General features: G+C 48.3%; 1 protein-coding gene across 4 annotated transcripts in view; it reads right to left on the bottom strand.

Moving 5' to 3' along the window:
* Nucleotides 1-1,634: 1,634 nt before the first annotated feature.
* LOC308467268 (scaffold attachment factor B2-like) overlaps nucleotides 1,635-15,679 on the bottom strand; it is a 35,924-nt gene continuing 21,879 nt past the window's right edge. For 3 of the 4 annotated variants that reach the window (XM_080988799.1, XM_080988801.1, XM_080988802.1), the window contains 7 exons: nucleotides 13,077-13,370; nucleotides 10,951-11,088; nucleotides 8,816-8,855; nucleotides 6,959-7,071; nucleotides 4,810-4,922; nucleotides 2,832-2,898; nucleotides 1,635-2,012 (listed from right to left, as the gene is read on the bottom strand). In XM_080988799.1, the coding sequence (XP_080844925.1) occupies nucleotides 1,886-2,012; nucleotides 2,832-2,898; nucleotides 4,810-4,922; nucleotides 6,959-7,071; nucleotides 8,816-8,855; nucleotides 10,951-11,088; nucleotides 13,077-13,370 (892 nt within the window). In that variant the 3' untranslated portion in view covers nucleotides 1,635-1,885. The remainder of the gene's footprint in view (nucleotides 2,013-2,831; nucleotides 2,899-4,809; nucleotides 4,923-6,958; nucleotides 7,072-8,815; nucleotides 8,856-10,950; nucleotides 11,089-13,076; nucleotides 13,371-15,679) is intronic. The other variant, XM_080988800.1, reaches the window with a different exon arrangement.

Raw genomic sequence — 15,679 nt, 5'->3', positions numbered from 1 at the left:
TGCCCTCAGCAGTTCAAAAATAAACATCACTAGCTGCATCCCAAGTAGCAAGCTGTGCACAGCTGGCCGGCCCTAGCATCCATGCGCATGAATGGGCACAGGCACACACACACATGCGCGGCATCAGAAGCGGGCAGCGGGGGGTTAGCGCCCTGCAAATGAGAAGCTCGTCCTTGCAGCGCTTTCACCCGTCAAAAATGGAACCAAACACATTTCAACACTCAACACACACCCAAAATCCTTCATTCGCACATTTCACACACCTCCACCTGAGACGACACAAGGCAATTTTTTTTTGCAAGAGTGGCCTTTTGTTCATTTTGACCGCCTGTTTCTTCCAAGCGGCTCCACCTTTCGCTTCTGCTTAACGTGGAGAATTGGAGCAGAAAGAGGTTTAGGATTTGGGGGTTTGCTTTTAATCTCGTACAGGTTAAGTCGTAACCAAGTTAAGAAGTAATCCGACAGCACAGACAATTCTACTTTTATATGTGTATTATTAAGCGCTTAGTGGAGACGGGGAGTCTTACCGAGAATTTTTAAAGCAGGTGAATCCCTACTGGCAGGTTTGCAAATGGGGTGGGGGTGGGAGGAGAGGACAAGCCAAGATAAGAATGGAAAAGGCAACAGAGGGTATGGATTGCTAGCTGCCCAGGGGAGGTGCTGTCAAAACCCTTGCCCTTGTGGTGGCTTCACTAAGCTGGGGGTTGGTTCCCCTGACCAAGCTAGATCAGACTCAGGGGAAGGGAACTCAGAAAGCCATTTTGTACACTGGAACAAGGAGTGGGACAAATCCACAAAGCACTGCTCCTCAACCTCCTGTAGAATGGTGGTCAGAAGCAGGGAGCCTCCCCTAATTCAGGGTGGCACACCGTGCAGTTTGGAACCCAATTAATCCAGGGTTCCAAATAACTTTTTGTTTAGAGCACTGCTTAAACCTCTTCCACATTCCCTGAGGGTTAAGATTTCTGTTGTTGCTGGCTCCATTTTTTTCCCTCCCCAGAGAATTTTAGATTTTGCTTATTGCAAGCAGCTTCCAAAGTAGGGTACAGGTGGGGCAAGCAGGACACAGGCTTGCAAAACAAATCCAAACAGTGGTCTGGTCTGGCCCCCCCGTTCCACAAGCAGATATAAATAAAATTAGAACCATCTCACAGAAAAGGCTTCAGAGGCCTGGAGCTTTCACAGCTAGGACGTTACATCTGGTATCCAAAAGGGAAGAGGTTATGTTAAAACCAAGAATATTCTCACAAATTCGTTTTCCCCGTTCTCTCTTCCTCACACAGGCACCATACCACACCAACCAAGGCTTGACATTCTGCAAGGCTAGCAACCACCAGTTTCCTCCAATCCCTACCGGGGATGTAACTTCTCCTGATCTTAATGGCTGCAAAGTTTCTTCAGGGTCCTGCGTTCCTCAACACTTCTCCAATTCTCAAGCTTCCTTCTGCCTTTGAGCTCTCCTTCACTCTTCCCAGACTTCTCCCTAGTCCTCACTGCCGTGCCGTGCAAGGTTTTAATCCCAGCCGTACTGACTACTTTCCCTGCCCTCACAGAAGCTGGACTGGGAAGAAACTCCCAAAGCTCTCAGAACCTTCTGAGCTATGGCGGCAGCTCAGCCAATCAGAGTTAGAGACTTCACAAGTGCAATACAGATTTATTGTTCATGGAAAATGGAATGTTTCCTCCGAAACAACTGAGTGGTGTCCCGCTAAGAACACGTTGGGGGGGGGGGATGGAAGACAACACCACACACTTGAGTTCACGTCATACGCAAGCTTTATGATAGGGAGCTGTGGTTTCATTTCAGTTGGCAAAAGTTCAAGGCGATGACCAGGAATCAAAATTCAATGCAGCTGCCGCGTCGTGGCGAAGAAGCAAAAAGTCCTCAATAGCGCCGGGTGAATTGAGGGTCGCTGGGGCGGCTTGTTCTATCTGGGCTGGCAAAACTGCTTGGCAGACTGGCTCCCTGTGCCACGGGAGCTGGCGCGGCACCCTGCACGAACCCTCCACGCCTGAGGACAAGAAGCAGAAAGTTGACTTCCTGCTCATGGGCTCAGAGTAACACCCTGCACCCTCCTTAATTAATTTTATTTCTTTATTAAATTTGTATACCGCCCAATACCCGCAGATCTCAGGTCAGTTCACAACATAAAATTCCAATACAGTGGTGCCTCGCAAGACGGAAAACCCGCTAGACGAAAGGGTTTTCCGTTTTTGAGTTGCTTCGCAGGACGAATTTCCCTATGGGCTTGCTTCGCAAGATGAAAATGTCTTGCGAGTCTTGAGATTTTTTTTTCGCTTTCCCCCCTTTTTCTAAGCCGCTAAGCCTTTAATAGCCTTTTAGCAGCTAATCCGATAAGCCGATAAGCCTTTAATAGCCGCTAAACCGCTAATAGCGCTAATCCGCTAATAGGGTTGCTTCGCAAGACGAAAAAACCGCTAGACGAAGACACTCGCGGAACGGATTAATTTCGTCTTGCGAGGCACCACTGTATATATAAAAAACACAGACTACATAATAAAAATAAAAAGAACCCAAGAACCCCCCATTCCACTGCTTAAAGGGCAGTATTAAAATCATGGCCTCCAAGTTTCTTAATCCATACATTTTTCCTGACCAAGCATGCGTGCTAAGAGGCCACTGGGTCATTGTCACCCACCCCAAAGTCTTTTGCATGTGCGCACAAAGCTATCTATTACCTATCAAAGAGAACAGCTGTCACTTAAAATATTTCAACCGCAATCCCAAGCCCCTTCAAACTTTCTCGGCAGAAGTAATGTGGGGTTTCTGCAGGGCGGGGAGCAGCAAAACCCTTTCAGGTAACTCTTACCCCGACATTCCTCCTCTGTTTATCACATGGCCAGGCCCTGACTGAGCAGCGGCACTCCTCTCACCAGCTAAGAAATGAAAAGAATGGGGCAGGGAGGCGGGAGGGAACAAGTCACTAAGGAATTATTGTATTGTTTAATTTTTTTAACAAATGCCTGCAGTCCCAACCACCCCTGCCCTTACCCTGAATTCAGTAGGACTTACTTCTGGGTAGGCATGGTTAGGATTGCGTTGCCATGTTTCATTTATTTGTGCTTTTCTATACCCCCAAGGCTCCTGCCAACCTAGCAGTTCGAAAGCTCAAAGTGCAAGTAGATAAATAGGTACCGCTCTGGCAGGAAGGTAAACGGCGTTTCCATGCGCTGCTCTGGTTCGCCAGAAGCAGCTTAGTCCTGCTGGCCACATGACCCAGAAGCTGTACTCCGGCTCCCTCGGCCAGTAAAGCGAGATGAGCGCCGCAACCCCCGAGTCGGCCACGACTGGACCTAATGGTCAGGGGTCCCTTTACCTTTTATACCCCCAAGGCAGCATTCGTGGTTCTCGTGCTTAGGTTACGCTATGAAACTGCGACAGGCCCAAGATCACTCAGTGTGCTTTATGGCTGAGGAAGGAGTCAAACCCTAATCTTCCCTAGTCTAACCAGGATGATGCTCTGGTATTCAAGCTCTCTACACACTGGCTTTCCGGCTGACTTCTGCACACAGTTCAAGGTTTGGCTCATAAAGCCCACTTATGGCACCTGTGGTCAGTCTCCTCTCGTCTCCAAGAGAATGTAGGAAGCTGCCCTATGTCGATTAATGTGTCCGTTTAGCCTAGTGTGGCCTGACTCTGATGGCCAGCAGATGGCCAGGGTCTCTCTCAGGGAGTCTTTCATCACCAGCTGTCTGCCCTTTAAACCTGGGGCCTCTTCTGTGCATTTAGAAAGGGGGTCAGCCACCTGTCAGTTTGCATTTCTTAGTACAGAAAGTATTGAGCTGATGCGTAGAGATCTTTCCTATTCTGCTTAATTCAAGAGCGTTCTAGGTGGTTTCTTTCTATGTGAAAGAAACAGGCAGGAAGTTCTTGTCTGGGTTATTCCTTCTGGGAAGCAGAGCACAGCTGGTTGAAACTGGTTCTGTCATCGTTTCTGTCAAGGTCATGCTGACTATAATAGTCAGGGCCGGAGGACCCTGGCTTTCTCATTTCCTCTATCTCTTTGTTCCGGTGCGGTGTTCTGTTCTGTATATAGTGTTAAGGTTTATATAAGCTATTAGTTAAATTTAAGATAAGTCTGCTGCAACTGAGTTTCTTACGGACTGTGCCAGTCTTGAATGTATTGGATTTGTGACCACTATGCTCATCTACCTTCAGTAGTAGTAGTAAAACTCTGCTGGATTGAAGTACAACTGCCTCTGGTCTATTTTTTGGGAACTCTGAAGTGTTTAAGTTTTTGCTCCACACACGTCACCACCCAACTCCAAACCTAGGCTCTTGAGAGCCATTAGCGGCACGCCTACAAATGGGGCTTGTTACAATTACCGTATCTTTTGCTCTGTAAGACTCACTTTTCCCCTCCTAAAAAGCAAGGGGAAATGTGTGTGCGTCTTATGGAGCGAATGCAGGCTGCGCGGCTATCCCAGAAGCCAGAACAGCAAGAGGGATTGCTGCTTTCACTGCGCAGCGATTCCTCTTGCTGTTCTGGCTTCTGAGATTCAGAATATTTTTTTCCTTGTTTTCCACCTCCAAAAACTAGGTGCATCTTGTGGTCTGGTGCGTCTTATATAGCAAAAAATATGGTACCTTTTTTTCAATTACAGGCCTGAATCGAACATGCTGAACCTCAGGAAGTGGGAAACCCACCAAGGAACACTTCGCTCCCCTGACTGTGCCACCCTTGGCCTTGGTTCTGAAATGCACCGCTGAACTGTGCTTATTGGAAACAAAACATTTCGAAGGTAGAGAGGGAAGCGCCCTGCAAAGTTTGCTTTGATTTTTTTTACCTTGCCACCTTTCATGCTCCCGGCCGATGATCCCTTCTTCCACGCTGCCCTGCCAGGAACGGTCTTGGTGTCCTTCAAGTTTGCGGCTGTGATCTCCCCAGTCGCGCCCATCTCTGGATGAGGGAGCCGCCCACCCAAAAGAGAGAAGAGTGCCGTTAGCAAGCATGGAAGGAAGCTAGTGATGTTTCCTTGTAAATATGACCTGCCTTGACAGTGTACTTAAGTCACCTGGGGGGGGGGGGGGACCTCAAAGAGGAAGTCCAGCTCCCTTATGACAGAACATACCGTATTTTTCTATCTATAGGACACACTTTTTCCCCTCCAAAAATTAAGGGGAAATGTTTGTGCGTCCTATGGAGCGAATGCAGGCTCCTTGGCTTCAGCAAAAGCAACACGAAGCCTCCGAAGCGCAGAGGGAGCACTCCGAAGCGCAGAGGGGTGTACACCGACCCCTCTCGCTTTCCAGACTTCAGGCAGCTATCCACAAGCCTTCGGAGCGCAGCCGGACTTCTCGCTGCACTCCGAAGGCTTGCGGATAGCCGCCTGCAGCCTGAAGCCCTGGAGCGCAACGCCAACTCCCGCTGCGCTCCCGGGGCTTCAGGCAGCTATCCGCAAGCCTTCGGAGCATAGCGGGAGCTCCCACCGCGCTCCCAAGGCTTGCGGATAGCCGCCTGAAGCCTGGAGAGCGAGAGGGGTCGGTGCACACCGATCCCTCTTGCTCTCCAGGCTTTGCTTCACTGGAGAGGAGCTGCACAGTTTTCCCTCTCTGCGCAGCACCCCTTCAGCGAAGCGGGAGGAGAAATGGAAGGGGCTCCGTTTCTCCTGCCGCTTCGCTGAAGGGGCGCTGAGCAGAGAGGGGGAGAATTTATTTTTTTCCTGTTCTCCCCCTCCTATGGTCGGGTGCTATGGTCCTATGGTCGGGTGCGTCCTATAGAGCGAAAAATACTGTAATACCTCCACTGGTGATCTAAGGGTGTGGACAGAGGCCAGCCTTAAGATTTAAAATGGTTTAGTGAAATCCAATTTTAAACAGGTGGCAGTTTGCCAAGGTGGCAAAATATGGCCTCCACATTCATAGGCAGTCTACCTCCGAGCAGCAGGTGCTGGGGATAAAACAAAAGGGGAGCCATTGAGCCTTCCTCTAATGACTTGTTGGCTTCCCAGAAGCATCTCCTGCTGGCTAGCAATACCACTCCTGTGCCCTTAGACCCCAGTTCTCTACCATTCAGACACTGCTTGGATAGAAAACCAAGGTTGCCTGTTCTGTGCTGCCCAAGCACATGAGAATTCACACACCACCTCCCAGCACACTAGCAGAGTGTTCAAAATTCCCCAGGTGCCAAGCGCATTTTACTACTAGTGGGGGTGTCCAACTGTAGCCCCAACTACACGGAGATTTCTGGGCACCGGGTTGGCAACTGACAGCTGTCAAGCCTGGCTGACTCACACACAGACCTCCATCATCGCATCAAGGAAAATTAAGTGAAGGGCTGAGTACAGATATATTTGACTGCGCTGCAGCCTTTCCAAGGGCACCCGAAACACAACTCACAAAGCACTGTTTAGTCCAGTTAATATCATTTCCATTGTGTGTGTTTTTCCTTCTGGGACCAGTGAATTGTTGACACTGAGGTCCAGAGCCGAGGGCCTTCTGGCAGTTCCCTCGCTGCGAGAAGTGAGGTTACAGGGAACCAGGCAGAGGGCCTTCTCGGTGGTGGGGCCTGCCCTGTGGAACGCTCTCCCATCTGATGTCAAGGCAATAAACAACTATTTTACTTTTAAAAGACGGCCCTCTTTAGGAAGTTTTAAATGTCTGACACTGTATTGTTTTTAATATTCGGTTGGAAGCCGCCCAGTGTGGCTGGGGAAACCCAGCCAGATGGGCAGAGTATTAATAAATTATTATTATTATTATTATTATTATTATTATTATTATTAGAGCAAGCAATGCAGTTGAGGCAATAGAATCGCAGAATTGTAGCACTGAAGGAAGGGGGCCCCTGGGACATCCGGTCCAATCCCCTGCCAAACAGACATTCTGTTGTGGCGACTGCAACCTAGGTTTAAGGCGCCACCTGGCGCCCGGCTTCTATATCTGAGTTTCTAACATGGCACTGGCGTGCGACAGCTCTGCTTTACGGACACTCACCGGGACGGCGGAGGCAACCCTCGCCCTTTGCTGAGCCTCCTCTCCGACCCGTAACTTCCCCAGCTGTCCCGCGAGTGGCGGTCAGGCCCTCCGTGCCTCTCGTCAGAGTAGTGCTGAAAAGGCAAGCCCAGACAGTTGGAGTAAAGCACAAGGCATTAGCATCTGCAAAAAATGGGAGCAGGTGGACAGCTCCAGCCTATAGGCCACCGGTGAACCATCCTTGCCCTAGCCTGGTCACCATAATGGCTTAGAGAGCGCACCACCTAACTACAAGGACAGAGATGCACCAGTGGGGTTTTCTTGTATGTATTGGGAAGGCTGCAGTGGATCTTCCTACAGCATACAGGAGCTTTCCCTATTGGCCTTTCAGCTTTAACCCTCCTTTCTCTGCCTTGCCCGTGATGGCTCTTCCGCAAACCCGAGATGACGCTTCAGCAATCAAGCAATGAAGGAGGACATGAAAGAGAGTCCGTGGTGCTGAAGCAGCCGATGAGAATTTTGTGGCTGGGATGCGGATAAAGGGATCTTAGACCCTGGCTTGCCCAAGGTGTGAGCAACAGTCAACCTGGCTTTGCTTCTCATGTGCAAATTGAGACAAATCATCTGCCACTCTTGTTTGGCCGGCATATTTATAATGTCATGTTCTTACTGCTTTTAATTATTGCTGCTTTTTCATATTGTGGCTGCAAACCAGCCAGAGCAATTTTTTTAGCTGGAAAATCAGAGGTAAAAGGTATTTGAAATAAATGTTGTTCTTCAAGAACACATGAAGCCAGAGGTTCACGCTCTTTCTCTGTTACGAACAGTTCACTTCTCTGCCAAGAGAACAGACCATTATTCAGGTGTGGGCTGTTTTTGGTTCTTGTTTAAAAAGGCTTGCCTCTTCAGCAGTGGGAATCGCTGAAGAGACATAAGTAAAATGTTAATGTCTGTCTCTTATGGATATCAGGCTGATGTTTTGAGTCTGATTTTCCAGATATTTTGGATGTGCTGCAGCCAACAGGAAGCGATCATGCCTGGAAAACATGACTTGAGAACAGTTCTTCTTAATCTGTCCCTACGCAGCAAGACACGCAAAAGCTCTCACGTAGCAGCAGGTGGTCCCTTCGTTTTACTTGTAATCTGTTTCTCTTTCCAAGAATCCAAATGGCCTTTCTTGACCAGGATCCCCAAATCTCTGACAGCCGAGGCTGTCATCAAGAATGTGGAGTTACACTTCACACGAATTCCTAACGGGATTTATTCTCAGACTATGTCAGGATTATCTGCTTTCCAACGATCCCACCCCAGAAACAAATTGACTGAAATGATCCCAACGATGCTCACATGTGTGAGAATTGCACACACCCCTGTTGCATGGAGTGAGGCAGTGCCAGAGCAGGAATCATGCAGAGATGCGACAGTTAGCCCCTTCTGTGGCTACCGTATTTTTCACTCTATAAGACGCACCAGACCACAAGACGCACCTAGTTTTTGGAGGAGGAAAACAAGAAAAAAAATATTCTGAATCTCAGAAGCCAGAACAGCAAGAGGGATCGCTGCGCAGTGAAAGCAGCAATCCCTCTTGCTGTTCTGGCTTCTGGGATAGCTGTGCAGCCTGCATTCGCTCCATAAGACGCACACACATTTCCCTTTACTTTTTAGGAGGGGAAAAGTGAGTCTTATAGAGCAAAAAATACGGTACGTGTCTCCCGCTTGCTGCAGCCTTTGCCTGAATTAAATTGCTTGTGGCACTGCCTCAGCCTACTACTCACAGCCTGGGAATTCCCAACCCATACCATAAGACCATAAACCACTGTGCAAGCTTTTTGGACATCTAAGCATTTTTTATAACAATACTGCTTCGCGTGGGCATACCTGTCCATCCCGATCTGGCACAGTTCTTGAACTTTCTCTCCTAGTCGGGAGGGAAGGGAAAATCTGTGTTAACGCACATAGGTGGGTAAGCTTCGGAAACAAGCAGGGGACAGGCTGCAACCCAGTGGTAGAGCCACTGGTTTGCATGCAGTTGCCCTGGTTCGATTCCCAAGGTGGGCCGGGAAACTCTGGAGAGCTGCTGGCAGTCAGCACATACAGTATTGAGATGCATAGACCATGGTCTGACTCAGTCAGGGTCAGTTCCCTATATTCCTAAATTCTGCTGCTGTGCATCTTGTTAAAGGTAAGGGGACCCCTGACCATTAGGTCCAGTCGCGGCCAACTCTGGGGTTGCGGCGCTCATCTCGCTTTATTGGCCGAGGGAGCCGGCATACAGCTTCTGGGTCATGTGGCCAGCATGACTAAGCCACTTCTGGCGAACCAGAGCAGCGCACGGAAACGCCGTTTACCTTCCCGCCGGAGTGGTACCTATTTATCTACTTGCACTTTGACGTGCTTTCAAGCTGCTAGGTTGGCAGGAGTGCACCTCGTTACTTTGGGATTAATCAATAGGAAACTACGATAACCACCAGCATCTTTTCAACTTCTGACAGGTCATGGGCAGGAGAAACCAACTTGGCAGCTCTTAACTGGTCTGCTATCTGCCATGTGCATGGTGACTCAAGGTCGTTCCACGCGTTACAAAGCAAGAAACTGAACCGTTTTGGGTTCTGAGGTCAGTAAACCAGTACAGCACGCTTGTCTTCAAACGCCAAAACGTCACCTTTGCACTTTATGTTTTGGGGTGAACAGCTAAAACTGTGAAACAGCCCAAACCCAAAGTGGCCTAGGAGCAGAGGAAGCCACCTTTATCTAAGTCAGACACCGGCTCAGTGTCTGCCTGGCTCAGTACTGCTTTCTCTGACTGGCAGCAGCTATCCAGGATTTCAAGCTAGGTTGTCTTTCCCATCACCTGCTGATGCTAGGGATTGGGCCTGGGACTCTAAAAACATTCTAGTTCTGAATGAAGGGTTGGCTTAAATAGGAAGACAGGAAAGGGCCTTAAACAGAGACAGATCTTTGGCCCATCTAGTTCAGCACTGTCTTCCCTGACTGGCACTGGCTCTTCAGGGTTTCAGACAAGGGTCTCTTTCCCACTCCTACATGCAGCTGCCAGGGATGGAACTGGGGAGTTCCTGCTCTGTCAACTAAACTATGCTCACTTCCTTAAAGAGCTGCCTATGAGTGAGGAAGAAGAGCACGAAAAGTTTCCATTCCTCATTTGAACCACAACGAGCCATGCAATTCCCATGGTCAGAGGCAGTAAACGCTTTTGAATACACTGGAAACCACAGGAGAAGGCGCTCTTGCGCCCAGGCCTTGCTTGCAGGCCCCCAGAGGCTTTCCTCCCTGTGAGACGCGAGAGTACAGGGAACCAGGCAGAGGGCCTTCTCAGTAGTGGCGCCTGCTCCCGCCAGATGTCAAGGAAATAAACCACCATCTGACTTTCAGAAGACGTTTGAAGGCAGCCCTGTTTAGGGAAGTTTTTAATGTCTGATGTTTTATTGTGTTTTCAAAATTCTGTTGGGAGCCGCCCAGAGTGGCTGGGGAAACCCAGCCAGATGGGCAAGGTATAAATTATTGTTATTATTATTATTACAGTGGTGCCTCGCAAGACGAAATTAATTCGTTCTGCGAGTTCTTTCGTCTTGCAAATTTTTCGTCTTGCAAAGCACGGTTTCCCAAAGTCTTCAAAATCACCAAAGTCTTCAAAAACCTCGAAAAAGGCTACCACACCGCGTGCTATGAGTTGCTCCTCGAAGTCACCCTGGGTATTAACGGTTTTAAGAAAAAGGAAACACACTTGCAAGACGTTCTTTTTTTTTCGTTTTTCGTCTTGCGAAGCAAGCCCATAGGGAAATTTGTCTTGCGAAGCAACTCACAAAACGAAAAGCTCTTTCGTCTTGCGAGTTTTTCGTCTTGCGAGGTACCACTGTATTATTATTGCATAGGCATCTCGTCAGCCACTGTGAGAACAGGGAGCTGGTCTGGGAGAGCCACCAGCCTGACCTGGCAGGCCCTGCGTGGCCTTGGGTTTCTGACAATGCAAGACACAGGAGGGAAGACTTCGCTACCTGTCCACCGAGTGGTCCTGGTACCGGCTGCGGTCTCTGTGGTCAAAGCCATGGAAGCGATCTGGTCGACTGAAGTCAGAGTGGTACCCATCATCCAGGGCCACCCGCTTTGCTTCAGGCCAATACGAGTCGTCCCGCCTGCAAAGGAAACAGATTTAGCAACTCCTTGGCTTCGTCACCCCCATCCAGAGAAGCTGGCCTGCCGATGTTCATTACCCTTCCAGCACCAGGAAGAGACCTTCTGCTTCTCCCATAGTTCTTGAAATGGCAGCTCTGGGTTGTTGTTGCTAAAGCTGCTTTTACTGGCACTCTTTTTTTCATTTGTATTTTCTAAAATTAAACTTTTTTTAAAAAAAACTCAGCAATCCTGCAAACCTGAAATTAAAGGGTGGTGTAGAATTTAAGAATATTTAATTTTTTAAAAAAATCCCTATGAAAAAGAACCATATTAAGAGACGCGAAGAGGCAGAAAACAAGAAAAGTGAATAAAAAAATATTATCATCACACTGTTGCTAATACAACATGTGGGTGAATTGCATCCTGCACCTTATCATTCCAAAACTGGATAAAAAAAATACCCTGCTTTTCAAGAAATAATCCATCACAAAGATATCTCTGCTAACGTAAATAAGATTTTTTACTTTTTAAAGTAAAAATCCACTAAAATCCAATTCCTGAAGTGCTTTTTAATCTTCTCCTCCTAAAAAAGAGGATGGGTGCATAGGTGTCTGTAAGCAACTGGGCACATCTCCAGCACAAACTGATAATGGTTTTATACTAGCAATGGCTTTCCCAGGACTTTTCTTTCTGCTGCCAATCTCTCCGGGAGGAACGTGGCAGGGGTCAGGTACGATAAAAAATCAGCCTGGCAAAGAGTTCTCTGAGCTGTACTTGGACCAGCCGTGTGGCTTGGCTTCAGTCTTACGTCTTTATTTTTATTTTTCTTAAATATAATTTATATTAAATTTATATTAAATTTTCTGTTTTACAATTTAGAATATTCATTTGGGTATCCTTAAAATATCAATGACTTCCCTTCTTATCTTTTCATGGTTCACTTTGCATAGCATATTTTATATAAACTAAACCATTCAGTATTCCATTGTTACTTCCATTGAAACTTATTTACACTGTTGAATTTATCTTAATGCTGCCCACGTTTTCAAGTGTACACAATTATTCCCTATATATTCAATAAACATTTTCCAATCTTCTTTAAACAACTGTTCTTCTTGTTCTCTTATTCTGTAAGTTAGGTCTGCCAGCTGCGCATATTCCAACTGTTTAAGATGTTTTGTTGGCCAAAAATGGAAAACGAGTGATGCAAATTCCGTCAAATTAAGTTGCCATTCTTCTTTGGCTGGGACCTTGCTCGTTTTCCATTTTGGGGCTAACAGAACATGGGCCACAGTTGCTGCATACGTACCGTATTTTTTGCTCTATAAGACTCACTTTTTCCCTCCTAAAAAGTGTGTCTTATGGAGCGCATGCAGGCTGCACAGCTATCACAGAAGCTGGAACAGCAAGAAGGATTGCTGCTTTCACTGCGCAGCGATCCCTCTTGCTGTTCTGGCTTCTGAGATTCAGATTTTTTTTTTTTCTTGTTTTCCTCCTCCAAAAACTAGGTGCGTCTTGTGGTCTGGTGCGTCTTATAGAGCGAAAAATACGGTAGATAACCTTTTTTGACACCTGGGCATTTCCGTCTGAATTATCCCCAACGAAAAGGACTCTGGGTGTTTGCTGGTTTTCCCCCCAATACCCTTTTACCGGTCCACCACATTTGAAGGAGCGTTCCCTTAGTCTCATTGCATCTCCAGTACTTACCTGATTCAGTCTTATACATCTTAGCAAGTCTGCTTGGAGTTAAGCCTTACGTCTTTATTTATTGGGTCATTGATTTCTATTCTGGCTCCGTACCTGCGGGGCTTCCCAACCACAAGCAGCCCCCTCCCTGCTCCCCTTTTGACCAGGAGGGGACCCCAACCCTCAATTTAAGGGGACGACTCAAATGATTGACACATTTTGCTACATTTGGGTAAAAAGTGGGGTATTTGCGATTTGCTGCAGGGAAGCAGCCTTTAGCACAAGCTCTACAGTTCCCCGAGGCGCAGTTCAGCCGCCTCACCTCCCGTCCGTGTCGTACGGCCGCCTCAAAGCCGAGCGGCGCTCCTGCTCGTAGCGCAGCTGCTCATGCTGCCGGCGCAGCTCCTCCCTCTCGCGCTGGATGCGCTCCTGCTCCCGCCTCCTCTCGTGCTCAATGTGCATCCGCTCTCTTTCCAGGCGTTCCCTCTCCATCCGCTCCCTCTCCAGACGCTGCCGCTGGAACTGCAGTCGCTCCCGCTCCCACTGCAGCTTCTGCCTCTCGTCCCGCTCCCGGACGGCCTGGATGTGCTGCTCCCGCTCCCGGCGCTCCCGCTCCCTGTTCGGTATTTAAAATACAGGTTGCGCTCAAGCAGAAACATGAATTGTATGGTCATACCTCCGCGCTGTGGGTTAAACCACAGAGCCTAGGATTTGCCGATCAGAAGGTCGGCGGTTCGAATCCCCGCAACGACGGGGTGAGCTCCCGTTGCTCAGTCCCTGCTTCTGCCAACCTAGCAGTTCGAAAGCACGTCAAAGTGCAAGTAGATAAATAGGTACCACTCCGGCGGGAAGGTAAACGGCGTTTCCGTGCGCTGCTCTGCTTTGCCAGAAGCGGCTTAGTCATGCTGGCCACATGACCCGGAAGCTGTACGCTGGCTCCCTCAGCCAATAAAGCGAGATGAGCGCCGCAACCCCAGAGGCGGTCACGGCTGGACCTAATGGTCAGGGGTCCCTTTACCTTTACCTCTGCTTACGTATCCCTCTGGATACGTAAACTTTGGGATGCGAACGCAGCAAACCCGGAAGTATTTTTCTGGGTGTCGCCGCGCATGCATATGCAGAAGCGCTCTATGCGCCATGCGCATAAGCGCTAAATTGTGCAGCGCTCATGCACAGAAGCGGTCCTCCGGTTGCGAATTCCTCGGGATGCAGCCGGACCTCCTGAACGGATTCTGTTAGCAACCGGAGGTAAAGCTGAACACCCAAGAATCATACGCAAAGTTAAAGACCTGGACCTCTACAATGAATAAATCATATGTTAAAAAAACCAGAATCTTCGATCTCAAGGGAGGCTGCATGGCTTTAGGCAAGCTGCGCAGCAGTCTTCCCTGAGAATTAATTAAGTTGTTGTTGTTGTTGTTGTTCTTGTTAATTATTTAATTATATACCGCCCTATACCCGGGGGTCTCAAAGTGATTCACAGAATTAAATCAAGATATAAAACCACAAAATGCATAATAAAAATAAAAACAACACCCCAATAGCCTCCCCCCCACAAAAAAACAACACACACACATTTTAAAAGGGCATAGGGTGTAAATCAGCTCAACCAAAGGTCAGGTTAAAAAGGAACATTTTTGCCTGGTGCCTAAAGTCTACAATGAAGGCACCAAGTGAACTTCTCTGGGGAGAGCATTTCAGATGGGGAGCCACTGCAGAGAAGGCCAGTTCTCGTGTTGCCACCCTCTAGACCTTAGCTGCATTATATGTTGCAGACCTGCCCGAATGAGACAAGGTATTTAATCTTACCCATATTCTTAGGGTAGCAACCACTACTAGGGACTTCTCTAAATATTTATGCCCAAGTGTTTCCTACAGTTTATAGAACAGCATATAATGTATGGTGTCCTCTCAACAATACTGCATAGGCCCAAAGCCGCCCCCCCCCCCACTTTTTTAAGGTTAAAAAGTGCCTGTATAGGGTAAACCCCCAGGGATCCTTGCAGAGGCGGACCAGTTTCCCCAGCAAGAGGATCAGTAAGGGCAGTATGCCAGACTGCTACTGAACTCTGCATCCCCAGCCCCAGCAGCATGAAGTAACCTGAGTGTGCTGGCTGTATCCTAGGGCAGGGAGGCTGCGTAAATCGCTAGGTTGTTTGCAGTAGATTAGGAAGGGTTTTTGACTGCCAATAGTTTAAGCCACACTTCCTCAAACACGACCCTCCAGATGTTTTTGGCCTACAACTCCCGTGATCCCTAGCTAGCAGGACCAGTGGTCAGGGATGATGGGAATTGTAGTCTCTGGAGGGCCAAGTTTGAGGAAGCCTGGTTTAAGCAATAGAAAGTCCCTCGCACGTGCAAAGCATGAGTACTGATTGGCTACCCCGGGCAGATCTTTGAACAGTTCTGTCGGCTAGTGATGAAAGCTTAGCCTTAAAATGCTCAGCCTGTGGAGTTGTGCTTTCCACTCCATCCCAGCACATAGGTCATGGGGTGCACTGAGTAATACAGATATCTCTCTTTAAAGCCAACATTTTGCAACTGGCTACACAAACACACACTGAGCTACTATTCTGTTCCTGGGCTAGGGGTTGTCGCAAAAGCATTAAGTAGGTTGTGAAACAGTCCCATTCCTGTTTCAAGGCACTGTTCCAGCGGCTGAGTGGGAAGACTCAAAAGGTTTGGCTGCCCCCCCCCCTGTACTGGTTGCCCACCAAAAAAAGGCTACTGGCACACTGGAAATTTGCGGCAGACGCTTCGGCATATGAGCTGCTGCAGTGAGGATTCCTTGAATGTGGAAATCAGGAAAAGTCCTTGCCCCTGAAGAAGCAAAAGGGGAAACCCAGGATCCTCCACACCTCTAGAAACTCTGGCAGAAAACTTGCAAGACTGACTGAGAAAAAATAAAATGGGAGGGAGCAGGGA

Source organism: Podarcis pityusensis (assembly GCF_964106645.2).
Source record: "Podarcis pityusensis genome assembly, chromosome: 18".
NCBI classification, from domain to species: domain Eukaryota; kingdom Metazoa; phylum Chordata; class Lepidosauria; order Squamata; family Lacertidae; genus Podarcis; species Podarcis pityusensis.
This window is presented reverse-complemented; position numbering and strand designations above follow the sequence as displayed.